The following is a 13432-nucleotide window of genomic DNA, read 5'->3' on the forward strand; positions in this document are numbered from 1 at the left end:
TTCATCCTGACACTATTCAAACACAAAGCATAATACACTGATTCTGTTCAGTACTCTGAGTACACCTTTACAATCCTTTGAAAAATAGGCTGCCATTAGCTCAGCCTCGCACTGAGTTTATCAAGGAGTTATTTGTCACCCATGTACTTTTCACCCTATTGTGAATTTTCAGTGATGTACTGAACTTTTGGAAAACAGCCAGCCTCTTAGAGGAACCCCCCTGCCCCCCACCAACGCACAGACAAACCTCATCAACCCAATGTTTTTTCTGTCCTGGCCTGAGACACAGTTACAGGCCTGAGGCAAGATCTTTAGAGGGGTGGAGACGTGGGAGGTTTGAGTTGCCCTCAAGGCAAGTTTGGTGGTATTGGGGGTGGGGGGTTTGGGTGGGTAAAGAAAACCCATGCCTGAATATTCCCATGTCACATCCAAACATAAACTCCAACTGATCTTTACTGTCATAGATAAGGTAAATGATCTCTTTGATCCATGAGGGAAAACAGCATTTACACACAATAAAAACCATCATCATTACAATAACTACAATGTTAAATTATCTTGTAGCTGGAGGGAGACGTTTCAAACCTATAAGTTACTTCAGCGTGGAAGACTTTTGGTGGCTCTGTGAACGAGTTGAAGCCTGTACACTGAGCTGGGATGTGCCTCTCTGATCTGACACTGCAACAGGAATTGGCTGTGTTGTTATTTTTCTTGTGCAAGGTTTGAAACACGGGGATCTAGATCAACCCGAGATCAAGTGTTAGAAATAAATCAGGCCAACAACCATTGTGAGGTTTAACAACCAGTACATACAAGAGATTACAAGAGGCATGAAGCTTAGTTTCTTCCATGATGCACCTTGAGTAATGGCGATAAGAAAAGTAATAAGCAACTAACAATCTTCTTGCTTGACTTTAAATCTGACATCTACATATGGTTTCCTCAGCTGAATTGGAAAAACTCATTCATGCTTTTGTGTCATCACGATTAGACTACTGTAATTCCCTGTTTACTAGCTTGGATAAATCATCTCTTTCTCGCCTCCAAGCCATACAAAACGCAGCAGCCAGATTACTGACTCGCTTTACCAAGCGTGTTCACATTACTCCTATCTTATATTTTTTACATTGGCTCCCAATAGAGTTTAGAATTCACTTTAAAATTCTTGTTTTAACATACAGAGCACTAAATGGCCAGGCTCCAGATTACTTATCCAAGCTTCTTATAAAATACACTGCTGCTCGTCATCTTCGCTCACAGACTCAGAGTCTCTTAGTTGTTCCCCGTACACGACTGAAGACAAAAGGGGACAGAGCCTTTCAGTCTGTTGCACCAAGGCTGTGGAACAGTTTGCCACTACAATTACGTTTGCTTGACTCTGTGGATTCTTTCAAAAAACAGTTAAAAACCCTTCTGTTCAAACAAGCCTTTCGTTGATCTACATATTTTATATTTTTACATTATTTATATTTGATCTTTTACATTGTATATAATGTTTATTGATTTTACTGTTTATTTTAATATTTGTGTACAGCGCTTTGTGATTGTCTGTCTGCGAAAAGCGCTTAATAAATAAAGTTTACTTACTTACTTACTTACTTACTCTCAATCGAGTGTGGTAAAAGGTAATATTTACAAAGCTCTTACCGACCTTTTCATAAGTCACACCTTTTTAAATAAAAAAACTAAACTAAACTAAACCTCAAACAGTGAGATTTTTCCAACATGCCTGAAACATCTTTTCCGAACTTGGATAAACAACATGAGCTAAATCAATACCCTGCCTGTCAGACTCCTTTCAGAGGCAGATTCTCTCTGACTTCATATGTGATGTACCTGACAGCGAACTCGTAAGGGCATGCTAGATGTCATCGACTAAAACAACTCTTTGGAGGTGAAACCAAGAACAAAGCGCAGCTTTTCTAACATGAATTGCGGAAAAAAAAGAATCTGCACACAGTGTAACCAGAGACTGCTGCTATAAGACAAATCCCTAAACATCATGGGCCTAAACCACAGACCACAGGGTTCACACGTTGTGTGCTTAACACTCTTATCTCCCCTCTTGACCCATTTTCAAAGCAGCTTCATTGTTCAAACAAAAAAACCACCAGGAAGTTTGATTCTGTTCAGAACGCATTGGGTTTTTAAAAAAGCAATAATACAGCTGTTAAGAGAAATGTTAAAAAACACATTTATTCTAATTACTATAAATTAACACATTCATAAAGCTTTAAAAAAGTGGACGATTTAATATTCTACAAATATTTGGGAGCACCCAATGTCTGACTGACGTTTGTAAAATTGGCTGATTGAGCTATTTTCACCCAGACAATTGCGTTAATGATGATGATTATTATGATAAGTGTCTGCTGATGTTAATCAGATCAAATTAAACTGAAGCCGCAACCACTGACTCATTGATGTGACGTCAGAATACATGCCCTTGAGTGTAATTTAACAGTGAGCACAGCGCAGTTCACTTTAACAATATGTTACTGTGTTGTAGCACACGACTGACTTTAATTTGCCCGATAGCTTTAAGCTATAGAAAGCACTGACTGACGAGTCACTCCGTCTGCTTTTTCCGCTAACAGGCGAGGGTACCAAACACTGGTTAAAAATGCTCATCTGACTATATCAATCAGTCCTTTCAGTTCAAGAGCTTAAAATGTGACAAAAGTGAAAAAAAAACCCTCCATAAGTCAGTACTTTTAACAAAATTGATCAAACAGTGAGACATTCAAAGGTCTTGAGGCTCTGTGAGTCAAAAGCTGCATTATGGTCACATTCCGAGACAAGTTCATATCTAATAAAATAGAGGCCCCCCTCTTTAGTGTTCAGGCTGTCCACTGACGAATTTCCCAGGCTATCGACATTCTTAAGATTCTCCTGTCAGTCACAAAGGGCAACTTATTGACCGACCATCTAGCAACTGCTCCCAAACATAAAATTCAAGTTTTTTCACTTCCTTCATTACACAAGTAAACCATAACAATACTGTAAGCTGCACAACAACAGTGTTTTAAAACCCCAAACATCTGCTCAACAAACACTGACGCGTCAAGGTTTTGGCAGGAGCGGGTTCGTTTTCATCAGCCTGACACACTTAAGACTCCGAAACATCAAACACCCAACAGAGAAGTCTGGATCAGTGGCTATGAACTGAAAGGAATATGTCCAGGCATGTGTCTAGGAAATGATTGTTCAAACAATATCCAAATGTTGTACTCTTAAATAAGAGAACAGCAGACAGTGTTTGCTTGCTTGATTTTAATCTTGCATTGTAATTATTTAAGACATGAAAAGGTTTGGCCAGGGAGATCAAGAATCATCCATAGCTAGGAGTGCTTCAGTGTTTGAGGCTCTCAGATTTTCAGTCATTTGTACAGTATTACCGAGCAAAACTTTAGATCACAGTATGTCAGGGAACGTGTATGGTGTCTTACATGTAACCAAGATTATAAATTGTCATTTTGAGACCATTTTTAATCAAAACCTCAAGTTTTCACCCCTTTTTGTCATTTTGAGTATTCCCAGATTAGAGTCTATTCAGTGCAACAAGCTTAAAAATCCATGTGGTTCAGAATTGACTTCAACCTTTAAAACTCTGACTTATAAAGAAAAGTTTTTCTTTCAGCTTCAGTAAGTTTTTTTTTCCCCATTTGAAGGCTTTAATCGCATCGTGCCATTTCAAATACTCCCTCACACAAACGGTATTCACCATGAATGCAAAATTTCTACCTGCCTACACAGGTCTGTGATTTACTGAGCAGCTAAAAATGCTGGCAAAGGTGCAGATGCATGTGCACAACCTTTCAGCGTTCAGCATGCACCAAAGATGAATCTCTTTCCATTCCTGTTGTTCTTTCTGAATGCAAGAGTAAACAGCATCTTCTGCAGAAGTCATGGGCTTCAAGTGGAAAGAATGCACACACAGTTCTTGTTTCTGCACTAGCTCAGTCGTGTAAGGAACTGTTAGCTCATTCTGTTGGCCGGTGCCGTCCCTTTGTTCTTTTCTGGTTCTTTGAGCCTGCTAGGCCTAACTCGAGTGTTGAGTTTCAGCTTTGTACAGCTTTTCAAGAACATGTCAATGCAGATCAACGCTTTGAGAGTAAATCCAAGGAGGCTAAAACGCTCAATTTTTGTCACAAAGAGAAGAAATTGATATCATTCCCTTCATATTTGCCCTTCACTGGCTAATACAGACATACAGTGAGTAAATGAAACACCGACTTTAACTGGAGCCCAAAGATTAATTTTAATCCTGAATTTTCCTTAATTGTCATGAAATCAAGGAAACTTTTTCCTTTATAGCAGTGCACTTTGATTCTTCCTTAAAACTCAGAATTTACTCAATACTGAGTTCAGCTTAAACCAAGATGACCTTTTGGTCAGTGCGGCACTTATTTAGGAAATAAAAGCTGTTCAGCAGCCGAACATGTAGAAGGATCATTAGCAGTTAGCGCGATCTTGAGGTGAAGGCAGCTGCCTGTCTTGCAGTTTGTTTCAGTGGAGTGCAACCAAAATGGTGGTTTGCTGTCAGTTGTGGCTTTTCATCAATCTCCCTCTGGCTCTCTGGCTCAGGTCACTCAAGGTGTACAAGTCTGCTGCCATTACAGCCTCTCTCCGGTCGATTCTGTCCCCACAGATGTCCCACAGCAGGCACTGCAGGCCAAACTTCATGGTCAAAACACCTGCGACGTTGGGTCCAACACACCGAGTGCCCATTTTCCAGCTCCTCAGCCTCTTTTTGTTTTTAATTTAAAATATATTTAAAGCTAAAGATTTTTTTTTTTAGTTCAGTAAATGCATAATGCTTTAAACAATAAACAACAATGTTTGATATCAAAATATTGACCAAGACAACAGCCCCAGATGAGAATCACATATATTATTAAACCCTGTTGGAATGGCATAAACATTTAGCTTACCAGGCAACACCTTCAAATGTCTGTCAGTGAATTATGTTGGCCAGCTTATACTCCACCTTCAACTGACACTTTAATCCCCTGTAATGAACAGAGACAGTGGCTGGACTTTATGCCTATAGCTATATCAGAGGCCTGGGGATACAGTAGATGAAGAGAAATAAGTGGTACAAAGAGGCCTTTCATCCACAAGACAATATCAGAGCTCTCAATTAGTGCAAGCCAGACTGGAGACTAGGGTGCCAGCATTGATTGTTCCCCCCACCAGCCACTTAGCACAAAAAGTCCACAGGTTTTCCTGTACTACAGCTTAAGCTAAGCAAAGGCATGTTAAAATACACATGACTGGGATTTTACTTTGTTTGGGCTGGTGCACCAACCTGGTTTAAAACAAGTGAACTTTGTGAACCAACAAGGTAGGAAGAAATATCCCCCCAAAGAGGACTTGAAAAATGATAGTAGACATTACTGGTATTCCAAAGTAAACTTGGACTCTGCTCCGCAAGCTTTTCAGAGGAGTAACAGGAAACATTTATTTTCAGGGCTGAACACAGAGCAACAAATGACCAGATAAACATCAAAAATAAACAGAGACTGCAGAATTTAATACAGCCACTTCCACAGGTCCCATCTATGTACGGTATGCCAAACCCAAAAAAACAACAACAACACAGTTACTCTTACCTGAGGGCATTCATAGAGCAGTGACCTTAACATGCTGTCCGACTTTCACACAGGGAAAGAAAAGAAGGGAGGCAACAAGAGACTGGTTGAAAACCAGCGCAAAACTAGCCAAAGCCTAAGGCGAACACAGGCCTGTTCAAGGGCCTGGACCGTATCATGCGGATACAGTCAGGTCACGTTTAACTGCCAAATACAGACTTGATTACTTCCTCTCACACAGGTGCAGAGCGTATGCATTTCTACAGCACACTCAACTGGAGTAGAAATGATGTGATAGGGGTGACTTGAAGGTGACATGAGGGACTAGATATTTGAAAGCTGATCTCATTCCCGTGTTATGAAGTGACCCAAACAGGCTGTGAAAATAATTGGTTTGGTCACTTCACATGAAACATGAAAGTCTGCTTGGCAATATAAGACCAATCATTAGAAAATGCATGTATTTTAATAAAAAACACAAGGTGAACTACACACTGGATTTAGAAGATTTACCCTTTTGTAAACACTGTAGTGCATTAGCAGTTCTATCCAAGATGTACATCTGAGAGTGGGTCAGTTTTAGGTTGGGTTGAATATATTGAACACACTTGAACTGTGAGAGTCAGATCTGTATGAAATTACAGGGTCTTTGAGGAGATTGAAACAGACATTCATGTGAAATGAACGACTGAAACAGTTGCTGCGCAAAACCATTCATTAATTTAGAGTTTAAAACAAGATAGCAAGATGTTCCAAAGGGAGGTAAATTTAGTCCACCATTGCATTCTTACCTTGTTCTTGTCTTGGTAAGACAGGATGCAAAAGGAAACTTAAGGTTACAAGGACTTTACATGACCACAACTACTTAGCAAGCCTAAATAACAAGGCTATAAACATGAGCTGTGAAACAAAAGGGCTCAGTTGACTCCAGCGCAGAGTCTCAATGGATGTTTCAGCCAATGAGGTGGTCAGTGTGACTGCAGACCTTCCAGGCTGTCTCAGCAAACAAATAACCCTGCAAATCTTTCACTGGACCTCTAAATATTTAACATCCCCATGGTTGGCCTATGTTCCTCCTCTCTAAGTCTCTTAATGGATGGCGCTGTGCCACCTGGTCCGTAACAACCACAGAGTGAATGGAGGGCATCCTTTATTGTCCGCGAGCTTATGATTCACACAACAATTAGCAGCTTCCAAGTTATGAGCAGCTGAGGCATTCACTTTGTAAAAATCTAGGCTTAGCACATCATCAAACAAGACCGTAAGTCCTCCATCTCACTGTAGTGATAAGCAATGACATGAATGGAAAAGGACTGGATACTGGATGCTTTCAAAGTTGATGATGAAAGGAAGTCACCTTCAGAGCAAACTGATGCATTTTTAAGGTAACAGCAGTAGAGTCAATGGCTGATTTCAGTTGTCAGTTAATTTGTTCCTGTAATTCTTTCTATCTTATTAATTCAAACCAAGTGCACCTGGAAACCTCACCTCTTGGTTTCTGGCAGGTACAGTAAGGATAGGTCATCGAATCTCATACCTTGCTCAAAGTCCTACTTCCGGCAAACACATAGGAAAGTAAAGGATCGAGCTATAGGACTCGGCAAATCCCTTATTTGTGAGAAGATCTCTCGGTTTGATGGTAATCTCCCTGTCCCAAGGGATTCTCCTCAGTCCACACCCCCACGTGAGATTTGTGACAGGGTAAAAAGAGAAGTGCCTACAGACACAGCAGATCTTGAGGGACGGGTGAATGAGTGGAATTCAAGGATGCCTTGAAAAGCAGTCTCTACATCATGAGAGTCAATCAGAAGATAAGACGACGTGCAGAGCGCAAAAAGAGGGATATAACGGCGACGTGAGGTTCAAAACGCACAATGGCATTCCTGAGAGGGGCCTCGTGAAATGCTGAATGGTCTATTCATTCATTTTAAAAAAAAACACATTGGGTGGTAGCTGGTGGTTGTGTTAACAGTGCTCACATCTGACAGTTAAAATAAGCTAATTTCAGATTGAAATCTCCAAAGTACCTTCTAAATAGTGTAAGAAGATCACATCATAACTAAAGACATAAAGCAGTCTATATGGTCCCTCTGAACCCGTCATAGATTATGGAGAGTGAAAAGCCCACGGCTTCGATTTCTTAGGACAAGAGAATGTAAATGGGTGGAGTGGGGGTCTCTAGTTTCATGCCTCTGTGTTCAGCAGGCTGTCAGTGAGGACAAGTGAACACTACCTAAAGCTGGAGACTGGGACAAAGTGCCAGTAGATAGATCCAGTTTCCCCTGCTACAGCCAAATACGGCTTTGTGGTGGAAAAATCTGCACCTGGTGGCCATGGAAACCAGTTTTCATCCAAACGAGAGCCAGCAGTGCTGATAAACTGAAAGTGAGCCCTGATGAAAATGTAATGCTTTCTAAAGGAGCTCAGCGGCTTTTGCAAGTTTCGTTTGGGTGTCTAAAACTACAACACTGCCACTATGAGCTGTGTTCACCCTTCTTCAAGAGGCTTGGCAACATGCTCCAGTCTATACACTGTTACAAAGTTAATGTCTTCTAGAGCTGAATACTCCATAATTTAGATATTTGTCACTTAGGTTGTTTTTTTTTTTTATTGACTGAAACTTTTAACCAAGAAATTGGTTGATCTTCAGAAATCTTTTTTGCAGGAGTGTCCTGAACACTCAGGAAGCAGCCTATTAAACAGTGTTTATTTCACTGAGCAAACAAAAGTATACAAAAACTGATATTACAAAGTCATTATTGCCATACACACAATAAAACATCAAAATCTACAACAAGGGACACGTCTGCCTTTAAAGAACACTTTCACTTTCCGTATGAAGCGCTTCGATTCGTGATTACATGCGTGTCTAAAGCAAACTTTGAACAATTTGAGATCCGTGTGGTCAAAAGATTTGCACAGTTGTGCTTTTTCAAACATAAGACACGTCAGTAAATAGTCCACTTCAAATGAGTTTGCACTACTGGAAATACAATCCTAGGTTTAGGCAGAAAATCTGTCTGGAAGGAACATGAAGGAAGCGGCCCACATGAGGCCCACTCACAGTTAATGAAGTGGATTATCGGCTGTGTAAATCGCACACTGGAGCAATCCAACATGACAAAGACTGAAAAACTGGCTAATGTGTGATCTGGCGGCATTGGACTTTTGCTTTCTCGCATCCTCCTCTGTCAAGCAAGTCCTAGAGAGGTTGAGGACTGCAGTGCACGTGTAAAAACGGCTTAAATTCAGATTATTCTGCCAATTCTTCCATGTATAATAACAAAAAAGGTACTGGGTTATTTTGCTTTGACTGCTGGATGAATTCTTGGATGAATTCTTCAAGAACTCTCAAGAACTGAGCTACACTTGTGTCTTCTTCTTCTGCATCAACCAGCAACTTAACTATGCTCACACCTTTAATTAAAAAAAAAAACATGCATATGCTGTAGTCTCCTGTAATTTCCGTACCTTCACACTTTAGATTTTACGTGGATTACAGCTCGGGGAGACCACGTGAGGGTTTTCACCACAAACAGGAAAGAGATGCTAAGTGGTAAGAGGGCACTCAGTGTGCCATTATTGCGGGAGATAGTTGGGCGTACAGAGCAAGTGGCCCGACAAATCCTTTTCTGTTGCAACATAAGCAGTAATTATGGTGTTCCTCTGTATTTTGCCACAGTCAACCCAGCATTTTGACATCAGGAGCAGCATGAGACAACAGCTGAGTGCACCTGAAACACCAAGTGGTAGGAGAACATAAAATAACAAATAACAGCTGTGAGCAACATTCAAAAGGATGCCCTGTCCTCAAAAGCAAGATAACAGGGGAACGCTGCAAATAGTGAGGCAACACTGACCAAAGGCCTTTAAATGCCAGGAAATGATTGTTAACACAATTAAAACAGATTCGATTTTTTTCAGTTATTTGAAATTTAAAAAACCATCAAAATGCTGCAAATATAAAGTTTGATCCATAAACTGTTTCCTAAAATGTAAGTTTCTAATGCAACGCTTTCAAGGTCACAAAGAGAACTTAAAGACATAAAAGGTGAGCATTTAATGAATTTGCTCCCTTTCTTTTTGTCATTCAAATGCAACATCTTGTTTAAGCTTAGACTCCAGTTCCGGTGCTGCTTCTGGTATAGCCAGGATTGATTCATAAATCCATTTTGTGCATGCATAAGCCGGGTTAACTTGCATGCAATCAAAGTCTATAGCCTTTCTTTGTATAAGATATAAGATAAGACTGTATAGATTTGTATAATCAAAATGGAAGAAAATGTGGCTAAAGGAGGATATAAGGGTGAGGTGAAACGGTCTACATACATCCAAAAAGATGATCTACACAGTAGATCCCAAACTACATGAAGGGCAGTCATTCTTCCTTTCTTGTGTGTACACACACCTAATTCAAACAGCGTTCTTTGTCATGCAGGAGTGATTCTTAAACTTTGCCGAGCTTTCGGGTGTCTAGGGTAGATGTAGATATACAACTCTTTCAGATTCACTGCATGATCCAGATGGGTTAGATTAAGCTTCCAAAGCAGGATGTGACCACTGTGGTCTTCTTACAAAAACATGCCGACTTTAAAGTAAACGACACCGAATGTAAATTTCCTCTTCAGGCTACTTGGGAAATGTGTTTCTAATGTAGACAGGCTTTTCGTTTTTATATGCAGGTCTCTGACAAATGTGCAGTGTTAACATGAGACGTAAGAGCCACACGGTTCTCGTTGAAATAACTGCGTTTAGAGAGTTTTATGGGGGTGGGGAGTGTTGGGATTTGGCTTATTACTGGAGTATGCATATTTTCAAACCCATTACCAGTAGCAAACTTAGACCCAACTTGAATTAGAATGGCTGGCAAACATGACTAAAAGACATACTGGTATATGCAAGGGCAGATACCATAAAATGCAGGTGCCAATCACCTGTGTCTCTTTTGAAACTGCTGGAGAAAGAGTAGACCAAGGCAGAAATCCAGATATCCTCTCTACCTCCTGAATGATTCCCACCGACAACGTCACGCACAAATGTGTGTTTACACAGAGTCCAACCCACACACACTCTCCACAGACATAAACCTACTTAGCAGAGGTTTAATTAACTTTCTAAACGCTGGCGGTTAACACAATGTAGCAAAACAAATGCTAGAAGAAACCTCTGAACCTCGTGCTTATGAGACACTTCCACAGATGTTGATTGTGCATAAGCAGGTTTACTGACTAGAAAATCCAGGGATTAGACATCACAAGGTTCACTGAGTCAACTGAATCTGTGCACAGTCGCCCCATTTATTTCATTTAAGAGTTACACTGATCCTAACAGAGGCACCAATCCAACAGCCACCCACGTAAGACAACCTAACTTTAATTCTTGAAGGGTTTGTTGCTTTCCATTTAGAATATGTTGTGTCTGCTGCTTACAGCAAATTTACCTTCATATGGTTTCCCTGTGCATATATCTGAATCAGTGCCATCTACATTTGTTCTTTTTCTTCAAGTTTTTGAACATTTCCCCTAAACTTTGTTACAGGTTCACCTGTAATGCAGTGCCAATGCCTAAAATAATTTTTGTATTTTTGTACATTTTGTATTTTTAAAATAAACCAAACTCAATTTTTTTCCAAAGCAACAAAAAGGAAAAATTCTGATTCCGAATCTCTGAGTCTCGAAGCAGATGTTTCCCTTCAAATACTGCAGCTGTACATTACTTGACACATCAACAGATGTTTGGGTGCTCTGCATAAGCTATACTTTTCCACCATATACGCCTACAACAAGAGCATCAACGTGTAGGGAGTAAGATTATGACCGTCAGTTGGAGTCTCCAGAAAAACTTTAAACATGAGCAATTTTGATCAAAAAGCTTGTAAATTACAATTCTTATTCATCAAATATGTCTGTTCTGTATTTTGTATTGTATTGTATTTTGAATGTATTACTTTTTGTTTCACATGGCTGTCCTGTCCCCATGACCATCAGGCTTGTGCACAAAAATGGAGAAAACCCCAAGCCAGCTGTGATTTTCAATGTGGCATCTAATTCAGCCATTAAATGGCTCAGTGGGGTGTTCCCTTGCAGCCGTTCCCCTCCCCCCCACCTTGTCCCGTTTCCCTTAGGCAAGACCATGCTGGGTGCATGTCAAAGATCACATGACAATAGAGATTCCTGACCCAGCCGGGGGAATGGGAATGAACCTAATTCAACCATGTCGCAAGCTGCTGAAGCATTGCTCTTGAGACAGAGTGGCGGACCGGTGAACAGCATTCATGTGAAAATGTCACGTTGCTCACAACTAACTATTTTAACATTTTTACATATTAGTATTTAAGGAAGGGCAAAATAAGAGAGAAATAAAAGGAGGTGAATGACATAAGGAACCAACTCCTTTATTAAATGGGCTGCATTACTTTTAAGAGGCGGTACATGTAGAGTTACAGTCATCTTGGCATCATATAGTTCCTCAAAGACCCTACAGTGCTGATCAAATATTAATTGTCAGCCTCTCAGTTTCCTCTCCCTATCATCTGACAGCCACACAGTTCTCCAACTTAACGTTTACCAAATTAAATATAGGACATTCACGATTCTCAGAGATAAATAATTCAAGAACAGATGTGAGTTTTTTCATTGTGTGGCTCTTACAGCCCTTTAGCACCATCATAGAGGAAGAAATGCTCCACTGTCTTTTCATGCTGTTCAGCTGCTTTGGCACTGTAACGACTACAAGGATACAAGTTCTGCTGAGGTGGACACACAGGAGTGAAAGAAATAAAAAAGAGCCTCTTTTCAACTGACATGAAAACACTACAAGGACCAGACACAGAGCAAGACACAAGAGGGACAAAGAGACAATGAAACTGTGTTGAGGAAACACCGCACACCTTGGCCTTGGAAAAAAATCTAAATGGCCCAGAGCCACTTCATGTTCTGTGTTTAATCTTGGAATCACAGCAATGTGTTATCACACAGAAACGCTAATGGACCAGTTAGTGGCACATAAAAACTTTCTGTAGATCAGACAATGCCACCCAAGCCAAACAGTGAGCTAACATCACTCTCAGCATACAGCAGCAGGTATCATGCAGGTGTGTCCCTGACGTTTCTGTAAGGCACGCATTAAAAAAAGATAATTTATTGTGGATAAAAGAATTTTCGTCCCAGCGAGTATATGTTAATTAAGCACGGAGATCACGTGAATCACTGATTGTCTCAAAAGTCTAATGATTTCTGCTGTGTATGCGCCACCAAAGCAGAGATACTCTCATCTCCAGCATAATTTCTTACCTGACCACTGCGATGCCACCGGACCGGCGAGAAGAAGCGCGCAGCAGACCAGGCGCTCCAGCCACGAAGAACACCTGCGGAGGCAGCAACACTCACTGTAACTTCAACGCTTCGCCCAAAGCTTTACAAAAAGTTTCAATCAAAACGTAAAGCGGTACCTCATCTTCAGCTCTTCGTTCACCAGGCTTGATGGGGAAGCTACATGGACTGTTTTTTGGGGGGTTGAAAGGTGCAAAAAGTGAGCTCAGCTTTCCCGGTCCCGAACACCGCTGCTGCGCGCTGCCCGAACAGCTGATGAGGAGACAGCGCTTCTGCTGGAAACAGGAGGAGGGAGAGACCTGCAGGACTCCACATCAGGGACTTCCGCCAGGTCCTAAAAGGGAACTCTCGCACACTTCGACGACTGTATGCTTATGGAAATGTTAAATAACAATAAAAGTGTTTGGAGGGGATCGTCACCATTATTTTTTTATTACTTTAATTCTCATTTCGCAGTAAAACTGAAACGCATATTTAAAATATTCCTCACATTTGATACTAAAAGGA

At 40.7% G+C, this 13432-nt stretch overlaps 1 protein-coding gene across 2 annotated transcripts in view; it reads right to left on the reverse strand.

Moving 5' to 3' along the window:
• Nucleotides 1-13216, reverse strand: part of col18a1a (collagen type XVIII alpha 1 chain a) — a 77507-nt gene extending 64291 nt beyond the window's left edge. For both annotated transcript variants that reach the window (XM_087852994.1, XM_035909053.2), the window contains exons 1-2: nt 13045-13216; nt 12887-12960 (exon numbers count right to left, since the gene is read on the reverse strand). In XM_087852994.1, the coding sequence (XP_087709120.1) occupies nt 12887-12960; nt 13045-13049 (79 nt within the window). In that variant the 5' untranslated portion in view covers nt 13050-13216. The remainder of the gene's footprint in view (nt 1-12886; nt 12961-13044) is intronic.
• Nucleotides 13217-13432: the final 216 nt, after the last annotated feature.

This window comes from Neolamprologus brichardi, chromosome 16 (genome assembly GCF_056152115.1).
Source record: "Neolamprologus brichardi isolate AB-2024 chromosome 16, ASM5615211v1, whole genome shotgun sequence".
Lineage (NCBI taxonomy): Eukaryota > Metazoa > Chordata > Actinopteri > Cichliformes > Cichlidae > Neolamprologus > Neolamprologus brichardi.